Genomic DNA, 12,239 nt, shown 5'->3' with positions numbered 1-12,239 from the left:
CATTCACTGCAGATTTCGGCAGTACACATTTTCTCAATATGCCTTGGGTAATATCCACTGTAGAGGCATGATAATAGGGCCATATTAGAACAACAGGATTTTTCGTGTATTTTTTTCTGTCTAGGGGTCAAGCTGCCATAAAGATATGAATCATTAACCAATTTATGAGTCATTATCCATTATTTTTTAATAAAATTGCATGTTTTACTGTATTCTGAATAGATATGTATGCACATTAGACTGGGTCGATTTATTAACCTATATCGCGCCATCGATTTTTGGATAGGATTTGGGCTCAGGAAAAAAAAGTTCCACTACGCATACCAAAAAAAATAATTTTCGAGCCTGCAAAAAAAAAATGACGAAAAAAAACGACCAAAACACTCCCCAAAACCCAAAAAATATTTTTTTCAAAAAACTGTTATCGCCAACGTTTTTACAACAGTTTTTTGAAGAAAAAAAAATATTTTTTGGGTTTTGGGGAGTGTTTTGGTCGTTTTTTTTTTGCAGGCTCGAAAATTATTTTTTTTTGGTATGCGTAGTGGAACTTTTTTTTCCTGAGCGCAAATCCTATCGAAAAATAGATGGCGCGATATAGGTTAACTTTCGTCCATACAAATTGACCCAGGTTAATGCACATAAATCGTGCTGAAGCAATTTATTATTCTCTCAGATGACCATTGCGCTTTCATCCTGAAGAAAATTTCCATCCCGAAAAACCACAACTTCGCCTTAAAAAGTAACGGTATGGCAACGCTTCCAGCAAAGCAACAAACATTCCTCGTGTTCCAATGACACGTGAACCAGATACGGATAGAGATTTAACATGCAAATGCAACAACAATGTGAACCATATGGTTCTATTCGTATCTGGTTCACGTGCCATTGGAACACGAGGATTATGAAACTTCAAAAATCCCCAAATACGTCAAAAAATTTTGAGTGTAACTACCTCCTTTTTTATACCATGGTAAGGTTCAAACTAATCTTATCATTTCTAAATAAATAAATGCAAATGCTGTGTTTACAATTTTTTTCTTCATTATTTGCAATTATTTTTTCTTACAAATATATTTAATCATATGTATGTGTGTATGTATGGATTAGTAAGGATTTTCAATAAAATTATATTTCTGACTACAAAAAAACAAAATTGCTATGTATGTATTTGTTTCATAGTATGTATGTGTGTGTGCATGTAAAATACAGTTGTTTCTCTTTTTTATTCAAAATGGCTTACAAGTATGTATGTATGTTTTAATATATAATCAATGGGCTTAAATGACTAATCAGGGACTCGTTGATGCGTTGCCACGTTTCCAAATACATACTCGTATGCACTTAAACACCTAAAAAGATTTAAAATTTTATGATTGTAAGTAAATAAGGCATTTTGTTTTTATAAAAAGATTTCATTGGCATAAGACGTCAAACTCTTTCTCCTCCTCCGATCGCTATCGATCCAAACACACTTCAAAATCTTGAATCATCATCTATTTCTTTCTCTTCTTCATTATCTTCGTCTACTATTTTTTTGTTCATTGTCTTTTCTTCTAAAGGCTCTGTGCTTGGCTCTGTGCAATGAAATTTGTTATTGTACTTGTAAATTTTTGTTTTTAATTTTGTTTCGAATTTTTTGCAGTTTTCGGTTTTTTGTTGTTCTTGCTCTGCTTTTATTATATGCTTGAATTTCGTTTTGTTTGCCAATCTAAAGTACAATATGCAATTTTATTGCTCTACCCAATGTTTTCGCGCTCTACCAATTTGGCTCACCAGTGCCGTAGTTGGCTCCTCCCGCGCGTTCCAAGGCATCACGGAAAAGTTCAATGTCCAGTTCGTCATCCACGCCCGCATATAATTCGACAGCGAAATTCTGTTTCAACAAAAAAAAAAAAAAAAAAAATTAAAACATGTGGTCATACGTATTTTGAAAAGTTATTGCAAACTAATCAATAATTTACAAAAAGACTCAGCAGAAAATAACTGCGCAACACTAATTCTAAATAGAAATAAATTTATGGGCCAAAATATGTATACTTCAACCTACGAAAAAGAGAGGTTTGGGCCCTAACTCCAGAATTCTCTAAACTGGAATGCGCTGCTTGAAGTAGATTCATCCCTTGTGAACAAACTGGTAACTCTGGCTGCATGCTTGCATATAGAGGAAGCCTTCTACGATGTCAGACTTGAAGAAATAAAAGACACCCTAATGCCTAGTTTTTCAGTGCGAGTTTAAACTCTAGTTAAAGTTGACTAGAGTTTAAATCTTGCCACTTTGTTCGATAACATTAAATTTTGCTGCTCATCTCAGCTTAAGCGGCCGAAGTGGCAAGGTTAAACTCTAAACAAGTTTAACTGGAGTTTAAATTCGCACTGAAAAACCCGGCCTAAGATGAGAATATCCTTTTGTAAAGTGGATAGCGTCAGCTGAGCTGCACAGAATGATTAGCGCTGAACTTGAAGCCATGGAGTTCACAGCACATTCATAGAGAATGACGCCGCAGGGCGGTATCCTGACGCCTCTCCTCTGTCCTTGTTTTTTATATAGCAAACTTTGCCAAACCAACAAAAATGCGGCGGTGACGTGAACAGCGGGTTCTTACAGAGTTACAGAGGAAGCTAAGAAGTTAAGCGGAGATGGCAGAACTAGTACTCGTCCCCACTAGGTCGGAAATCCCAAGTTACAAACAACTTTTTCTTAATGATCATGAGCTAGATAAATTGTTCTTGGGTTATATACTGCGCCTCGTCCAAAGCGAGTTCCCCGAAGAATTCCAGAATGATGTTAGGCTTAAGAGAGTGTATGTGCCTACTTTCATTTTGCGTCATATACACTGCGTCGCATTCAAGCCGGATGTGTTCTGCCGTCTCATCCTCGCTGTCACAGAACCTACATTGGACCATATACCCAGTTTGTGTATGTGGCTTTTAAGTCCTGTAAAGTTCGAAGGCTGCTTTTTGGGAGGTCAATTATGGGTTTATAAGGCTTTCAGTTGTACAATTTTGTCTGAGCTCTTCCCTTATAGTCTGGGACCCTATCGCCATGATGGGTCAGGCCCTATTGGCTTTTCGGCCGCTTCCTTTCTGCCCAGCCCGTCCGCTTGTTCGTTTCCATCCACCCCTCTGTGATGATCTAATCTCAATTGAAGGTATTGCCTTGAACGCCACCTGACTGTCGCTGACAATACAATAATTATGTGGCGATCATTTCGGTTTGGAAAATGCTCGGATATCAGGGACCGAAGAGCCCGCTTCGATTCTGTCTGGCGTCTTCGAGCCATCGGTGTACAAGAGTGTGATCATGGTGGAGCGATTCTATTTTGGAAGTGTCCCACGTACCTTTGTTCCCCAGCTCTATTTCGAAATGCTTCTCCCACTTAATCAACTTCCCCGGGTAATCACTGGGAAGGTGGTTGGGTGTAATCTGCTATATCATTCTTTCCGTATTCCGCGACTGTATCACTTCGCCTCTGCCTAATCCCTATTTAGCAATTTTCACAAAATGCTCCTGGCTGACGGTCAATTATAATGTGTATAAGCGTTAGCTCGAGCAGCACCTCCATTGTCGTCGTCGAGCATATTCGCATGGTTCCCGTAATGCAGACAAACGCCAAGAGTTGGAGGTTGGTGAACTATTTCTGTACGGCCACTTCAGTTGCTTGTCTTATTAGAGTTGATGCTTAGTCCTACTACACCATTCTTTTGCCAACCTCAATGCGCTTAGCATTATGTAAATAATGGTGCTCTCAAAGCTGCCTCTTAGAAATATGACGATGTCGTCCGTGTATCTCTGACAGCAGAATCCATTCTCTGAGAGCCTCTGTAGAAGCTCATCTACACAAGGCTCTACAGCAGGGGTAACAGGATGTTCCTTTGTGGACACCCCCTAGTTGTTCGTAATCTGTACTGTGCCAATCCTCGTACGTAGTAGATTGTTTATCCACATTCGGATTGGCCGTTGATCCTCTCTTCTCTCAAACACCCGATTGCAGCTATCGTAGGCCGTGTTGTCAAAATGCGCATAGCACCACCTCCTTCGCACTCGATCGCACTTTGAATTTCTGTAGTCATGCAATGTTTCTAAGTTTTAAAGATGAGTTTAGCAGTGGCGGCCACCGTGGTGTGATGGTAGCGTGCTCCGCCTATCACGCCGTATGCCCTGGGTTCAACTCCCGGATAAGATTTTTCAATTAGAAGAACATTTTTCTAAGCGGGGTCGCCCCTCGGCAGTGTCTGGCAAGCGCTCCGATTGTATTTCTGCCATGAAAAGCTCTCAGTGAAAACTCATCTGCCTTGCAGATGCCGTTCGGAGTCGGCATAAAACATGTAGGTCCCGTCCGGCCAATTTGTAGGGAAAAATCAAGAGGAGCACGGCGCAAATTGGAAGAGAAGCTCGGCCTTAGATCTCTTCGGAGGTTATCGCGCCTTACATTTATTTTTTTTTTTTATTTTTTTAGCAGTGTTTAAAATGAATGGAAGGCATAAATTCTGATTAGGTGCTGTAATCACCAAGTACTTTATAATTGGGGCTCATGTGACGCAGCTGGGATTGGAGCGGAATACCTCATGTCGCAGCTCCAATTTTGCAGGGGCGGAGGAAACGGTTCAGCACTTATTGTGCGACTGTGCGCGCACTTTTGAAGCAGAATTAAGTTTTTTGGAAATTCTCCTAGTATTCGAGGAAGGGCGACGGGGCTGCCATCAGGACTTTTAAGCATTCCATTTTTTAAACATATTTTTTATTGGGTAACTCACGACCTGGGGTATCAAAGCAACACATTAGAGTTAATTGGAGTCAAAAGATACACGCCTCACCCAACCCATCTACCAGACCTACAATTCGAGGTGTGACTCGCAAAAAGTGCATTCTCTGAGCGACGGCTCAGCCTACTGCCTATGGTAGTGAGCTAGGAAGGCTACGGTTGCGTTGTTCTGCTGGACAAATGCTGGGAGTACCTCTCAAGGGTGCTTAATTGGCTGTATGAGACAGTTTAAATAAGCTGGAATTTTCTACAATGCCACCGTTAACATCGTGGGTAAAATGGCCGCAGCACGGGCGACAAAAAGGTTCCTGCATCTTGGATTGTGAAACATGGGCAGTTTAGCATCCTGACTGGCTTCAACTTTGTCCTTGCCAACGCAGTCTACTGAGCGCCGACTTCCGCCTCAGTTGCTACATTATACACCCATATTCTCTAAAGAGAGGAATAGGGTGGGGAATTAATATGCGGCAGAAATCTGTTCACGGATGGATACAAATTTTACGGGAGGGTATGTGGAAGGATTCTGCCGGGAGCTCAGCGTAAGCGGTTCTATGGGTAGGCCTTGTCTGGTCCAGACCTGTGTCGGCAGATGAAAATCGAGGCTGACATTGCGTACGAACACTTGCGCAAGACAACTGTGACGCTATTGTTGTTAGATTTAATTGGCCCCATTTAACGTAAAGAAGTGATGACGGGCGTTATGTCGAGACGTCATCATTAATTTGCGTTAAGTCGCATAAGTGATTTTGGGTTTCCTAACAAGTCACGCCAATTACCCCGAATTGACGCCAATTAGGATCGCCAAGAGAGGTTAAGTCTTCCTCCACCTGCCTCTCCCAACTAAGTGTCGGTCTCCCCATCCTCTGCTTCCAAATGGTGGTGTCGACTGAAATACATTCGTGACCGGAACGTCTTCGTTCACACTCATAACATGGCCTAGCCAACAAGTCCGTGGGGCTTGTATTTGCTGCATTATCTTCATATATGCGGAAAACTCATACAGATAAACATTGAGACGGCCCAAATTATTTACAAAGTTAAACTTGAGTTGATGATTGAAGTTATCTTGAACAGAGAAGAATAAAAATTTGAATCTTATAAATAAATCAAGAATCTATATAGCAGCTAAATACTTACACTTAACACCTCACGTACAAGCGCCTTATCCGTTGACATTTTGGCACGTGGCAATACACCGACATACTGACCGATCCACGTAAGGAATACAAATTTCAGTCGTTTCGACATCTCATCACCCATTTGTATGCGGATATAACCAAAGGCGCGGTCATTATCACCAAATTGTTCGCGGAAATCAGCAAATCCTTGACCACGTGCAGTACAAGTTATGGTGGAACCTTGGAATTTGAATACGGCCCTAAAAAATAGTTTTAGACTATTAGTAACCAACGAGTAATGGGAATTGGTAAATAAAAAAAAAAACTTACCAGTCAGTGTCTGTTTGATCAGAGCGCACATCTTCGTAGGCCTCACGAATGGCGTCTTTGTCGAGCTCAGTTGCCGCGAGCATCTAAAAATTTAATTATTAAACGTTTAGTATTTCCCAATATATTTTAAATCATTCTCAAATAAGAGCAAAATGTGCAAAATATCGAATATATAATATAGATATATGTACATATCCTCAGGTAGCGATATTTGGTATGTACAGCGGTCTCTGCTATATTGTAAAATAAATTAAATACAAGAATTATTAATTGCTGCAAAATATATATTATATAATTTGTAATAAGTGCCTAAATATTTTATAAATTTAAATCAGAACTGTCAAAATTTGCAATAAAATTAAATTTTACTGTCATTTTCTTTTTCAAGGATTGTTTAATTTGTTTACGTTTGATTGCATTGAAAATTAATAAAAATTATCTGATTATTTGGCATTGGAATGATCAACAAGTGAAAAACAATAAGTTAAATAAACATAATTAGATGGTTAAATTTCATCAAATAATCAATTATTAATTTTTTTTTTAATTCGAATGCATTTAATTGTAAGATTATAAAAAAATATTTATTATCATTCACTACTAGGATATGATATATATGAAAAGTTATAAGCAATAAAACAATTTAAAATAACAACTAAACATACACCATTAAAAAACAAAATAATTAAAATTTATTAAAACTATTATTCTGGTAATCAAAAAAAAATCTATAAAAATTTTAAGGTTATTTGTAATTAAAAAGTATTCTAAAAATTTTATAATCCCGTTTAAAAAATAATAAAAAATTAAAAAAGAATAAATATCTAAAATAATCACATAATTAGATGATTAAATATTAACTAAAAATCAAAAAATTATTTACTTTTTTTAAATTATTTGATTGTATGATTAAAGGTAAAATTATTTATGATTTTTTCCTCCTAGAAAATGAGTAAACATAAAAAAAAGTTAAATAATTTAAAATAATAACTAAATGTTAATTATATGATACAATTTGATCAAATAATCAATTATTTTTTTTGCTTTAAATATTCGAATGTATTTAATTTTAAGATTATAAAAAAAATTGATTATTATTTCATACTAGAATATGATTAAAAGTTAAAAGCAATAAAACAGTTTAAAATAACAACTAAATATACACCATTAAAAAAACAAAATAATTAAAATTAATATTCTGGTTATCAAAAAAAAATCTCTCAAAATTTAAGACTTAAAAAAAATGTAAGGTTATTTGTAATTAAAAAGTTTTCAAAAAATCTTATAATCCCGTTTAAAAAATAATAAAAAGTGTAAAACGAATAAATATCTAAAATAGTCGCGTAATTAGATGATTAAATATTATCCAAAAATTAAAAAATTATTTACTTTTTTAAGTTATTTGATTGCTTTTAATTGTAAGATTAAAGGTAAAATTAATTATGATTATTTCCTCCTAGAAAATGATTAAACATCAAAAAAAGTTAAATAATTTTAAATAATAACTAAATTTACAGAGCTAAAAAAAAACAAATAAACCGTTTACACCGATCATGTAATTAAATATTATTTGATTATTACTCTGGTGATCAAAAAAAAAAAATCTAAAAATTTAAGACTTAATAAAAAAATTGTTATGGTTATTTGCAATTAAAAAGTATTTCGAAAATTTATAACCCCATTTGAAAAATAATGAATAATGAAGAACGAATAAATAATAATAAAAAGTTACTTAATTAAATATAATCAAGTAACTAGCGTTAATTTTCAAATGGTATGTGTTTATTTGATTGATGATTTTTAGCTGCAAAGAAATTGTTCATATTAATATTTAATAACTTTTAATTGTAAAATTATTTAAACAAATTTTATGATTATTTACGATAAAAAAACAAAACAAAAAACTACGGACTTTTTCAGTCTATGTGAGGTTCTCATGGACCGGCCAGTTCAACCTACGATAAAAAAATAATTAACTTTTGCATAAAACTAACGATTAGTTATTTATGTTATGTTATGTTAATTACTACAAAAAAAAAAAACAATTATGCGAATTTTTAATTATTTAATTGATTACAATTATTTGACTATTTTATAAATTATTTATTATAATTGGTTTGCAACTAAATGAAAAAATTTAAATCATTAAAAACAATATTAATTAAAAAAATATTTACTTAGCGAGACAGGCTCTTCTTCTTGTGCTTTGTGTTATTTTTTTTTTGTAATTGATGTTAGATAAAAATTACAAAATTTGCCACGGTGATGGTTACTCAGAAATTTTTCTGAACTTCACTTCTTCATCAGCTAGCTTTTCAGGAGCTGAGTTTTGAACTCGACACTACCTAGCTCGTTTCACAAAGCATACAAGTCTTGTAATACAAGTAAATTTCATCTGAAAAGAAAAATTTCTCAGAACAAATTCACTTGTATTACAAGACTTCTTTTATTTTTGTGAAACGGACACCTACCTGGTTTTAAGGCAAGTGCCTCTATCCACGCACCCATGTGAATGCCCTGCAGCACGTTTTGTAATTTGCCTCTAAGTTTTGCCTTTCATTATTTTTCTTTATTTAAGTAAAAGCTACTAACAATGATATTTTGTCTAAACAAAACAAATACCCGATCGTTATGATTCTTAATATTTTTTTTAACAGTTCTGATTCAAATATAAATAGATAAATAATAAAAGATTTATTATTTAAAGGAAATATTATAAAAATGTTTAATAATAATATTTGTGGCTACATAAATGTGGTTAGTTGCCGTAGATAAATGCGTTATTCTAGATATATGCAGATCATTTGTAGGTCACAAATGAAGACTAGGAATAGAAGAAAGCTGTATTGGTTTAATCCGTATTAGTTTTGACTTATCGTAAAAAGCTTTGCACAACATCCTTACAGATTTTAATTTCAAAAAACAGGGCAGGTCCTGGAAATAACTTGCTTACCTTTCAAATTATTGTGAATTGAAATCGGTGGGAAAACAACGAAAACTCTTAGTAGCTAGTTTGGGTTTAAATATTTAATTTATTTTATGTTAAATGCATTAATTTGTTTAAATTAAGAAATGTAGCACAATATTTTTACTACGAGCTAGAATTAGTAAATGTTAGTTGAAAAAAGGAAAGCAAAAACTGAACATGAAATAAGATACTTGAGAAAGGTACTTACGTTATTTGGCCTGCGAAAAATAGGGACATGGTCTGAATAAAGAAAATTTTTTACCTACGTTTTCTTGAACAACAAATTTTCACAAAACTTAATGCATTGGTAATTTTTTGAATAATTCTAAATTGGAATACTTTGTGTGAGTGTAGTTTGAATATATATGTATACTATCTTAAAAATCAAATTGGTTAGAGTCGTCTATGAATGAAAACTAAAAATAATTCTGATGTGGAATACTATGTTTGAGTGTGGTTTTAGGATATATACTATAAAAAATGGGTAATTCTATACGACAACTCTTAATTCACGTCCAAAAACATGGGAGAGGAGTCAAAAGTCCCAGTTTTGACCCAGGACCACGGACCGCTCCGAAAAGGGGAGTGGGATCCAATTTATTTTGGAAATATCTCTTGACTGAAATAAAGTGTTCAGTTTTTACTAACGGTTTTGTGGCCCTAGGTCAAAAGCGCCTCTTTTGACACCTCTCCCCATGTTTTTGGACGTGTATTAAGAGTTTCATGCTATCGTGTAGAATGACCCAAAATATTTGATTTTTTTAGAGTGATCTATAATGGAAACAAAAAACTAGTTCTGAAGTGGATACTTTGTATGAGTGTTATTTTAAGACATATACTATCATAAAAGTTTAATTTTTTAGAGTAATCAATAAATGCAAACAAAAACTGTATGTTGAAAACCTAGTTTTACTCTGAAAATTCCCACGCAAGACTCCGCTTTTATAGAAGATTTCCTATATTCATAAATATATAATTGTTATTTGCAAAAGAAATTGAGAAACGTCCTCTCAACGTCGGATTTGAAAAGGGCCCATTACTGATACTTAGCATAGACTTGACTTGGCTTGGCGTAAACTTGGCAACTTAGCCACGATTATACTCCACTTAGCGCATACAATCCGGCATCATAATCAGCTTTGAAATTTATTTTTAAATAAATGTCAATCTGTATAACAAAATGTCAAAATGAAATGGAAACAAACAAATGGCATCTCAAAATGTAAAAGTCACTTAGAACTTATATCGTTAGCTTAATGTGAAAACTTTTTTGAAAAATTGTATTTTAATGCAGTTTTAAAAGTGAATTCAGAATACATCGATCACAAAAATAAATATTTAAATGTTTCATTTTTACGTGCTGTGGGCGATGATGTGTAAATGTGCTAAGTCGTCAACTGTTAAACAAAATGTGCTAAGTCAACCTGTCAATGATATCAATCTGAATTACTAGTAATTTCTTTGCATTTTATTTATTTATTTAATTCATTCAGTCTAAAAGTACATGCTTTGTTGTTGTTTTTGTATTAACGATAAAGACACTCCCCGAAGGCTTTGGGGAGTGTTACCGATGTTGATGGCACTTTGCCGGATATAGATCCGGTACGTTCCGGTAACAAAGCACTATTAAGGTACTACTAGCTCGATCATCTCGGGAACGATTTATATGACCACATTAAACCTTCTAGGCCATCCCGCCATCCCCACCCCCTAGTTCCATGAGGAATATATTGTGCTAGCAACCCCTTAAAATTGGATTTACCCAATTGAGAGATGCCTTTGGTGTATGATAAATGCTTTGCGCTGACCATATTCTAATTCAATGTCGATAACTACATGCTTTCTTACAGACTAGTTAAAAATAGAAAAGAATTCAAGCTTAAACTTATATAAGCTGTTATTAAAATTAGTAACCCTACTGACTCGATTTGCTAGATGTATAGTCCTAGTTTTAGGTTCATTCATAGCATAATTCGTTTTATGAGTTATTTCGATAAATAATCTATTATGCCGAATATCATGCAGCGGAATATATGGAATGAACACATTAGATAAATCAGAGCAATTCGTGCTAGAGTTTGTTACATTATAGGCAAGCATGAGTGAGATAAAAGTTCTTCTGTCATGCAAAGCTGAAGACCAAGCAATGTGTGACTGCTGGTATATGATGAGAGGCCGTCTGGCCAGTGAAGCATACGTAAAGCAATTTTGTAAACATTTTTGGAACTTTCTCAATTTTATAGGAGCTAGATTCATAGAAAGGATTCCATATTATTGAGCAATATTCAATACCACTTCTGATCAAGGATATATAAAGTGCCTTCAACGTCATAGGGTCTTAAAGTCACTGGTGTTACGTCCACTGAACCCAACCATTGCAACAAATTTTGAAATAACGAAATCAATGTGGCTTGAAAAAGAGAGTTTGGAGTCAAAAATTACAACCAACGATTAAGAGATTTAGCATTTAGTTTGTAGATAAAGTATGTGGCAGTTGTCTTTATGGAATAGGACACAACACAGCATTTGTTTGAATTTAAAAATAAGTTATTGTCTGCGCACCATTCGGCAAAAGAGTCCAGATCAGAACCGTTAGAAATAAAATAAATAAATAAATTTAAGGCGCGATAACCTCCGAAGAGATTCTAGGCCGAGCTTCTCTTCCAATTTACGTCGTGCTGCCTTTTTTAATTTTCCTACAAATTGACGGGACGGGACCTACTTGTTTTATGCCGACTCCGAGCGGCATCTGCGAGGCAGATGAGTTTTCACTGAGACCTTTTCATGGCATAAATACACTCGGAGTGTTTGCCAAACACTGCCGATGGGCGACCCCTCTTCTAATTGAAAAACCTTGTTTCTAAAATTTTGATGTTGCTTTGCCCGTGGTGTGAACCCAGGGCATTCGGTGTGGTAGGAGGAACACGCTACCATCACACCACGGTGGTCGCCAATAGTTAGAAATAGTTTGACAAATGAATAGTATTGTTTGTGAAATATATAGTTTTAGTGTTATATTTCAATCATTAAAGGGGAGGAGTGATGGGGAAACATATTGAG

At 34.9% G+C, this 12,239-nt stretch overlaps 1 protein-coding gene across 3 annotated transcripts in view; it reads right to left on the bottom strand.

Annotated features, from left to right (window-relative positions):
• Positions 1–1,019: 1,019 nt before the first annotated feature.
• LOC137250857 (coactosin-like protein) overlaps positions 1,020–12,239 on the bottom strand; it is an 84,829-nt gene continuing 73,609 nt past the window's right edge. For all 3 annotated transcript variants that reach the window (XM_067784480.1, XM_067784481.1, XM_067784479.1), the window contains 4 exons: positions 6,212–6,294; positions 5,901–6,141; positions 1,774–1,873; positions 1,020–1,349 (listed from right to left, as the gene is read on the bottom strand). In XM_067784480.1, coding sequence (XP_067640581.1) covers positions 1,342–1,349; positions 1,774–1,873; positions 5,901–6,141; positions 6,212–6,294 — 432 coding nt within the window. In that variant the 3' untranslated portion in view covers positions 1,020–1,341. The remainder of the gene's footprint in view (positions 1,350–1,773; positions 1,874–5,900; positions 6,142–6,211; positions 6,295–12,239) is intronic.

Source organism: Eurosta solidaginis, chromosome 4 (genome assembly GCF_040869045.1).
Source record: "Eurosta solidaginis isolate ZX-2024a chromosome 4, ASM4086904v1, whole genome shotgun sequence".
NCBI lineage: Eukaryota > Metazoa > Arthropoda > Insecta > Diptera > Tephritidae > Eurosta > Eurosta solidaginis.
The sequence above is the reverse complement of the archived record's forward strand: the minus strand, read 5'-3'. Positions and strand labels throughout refer to the sequence as shown.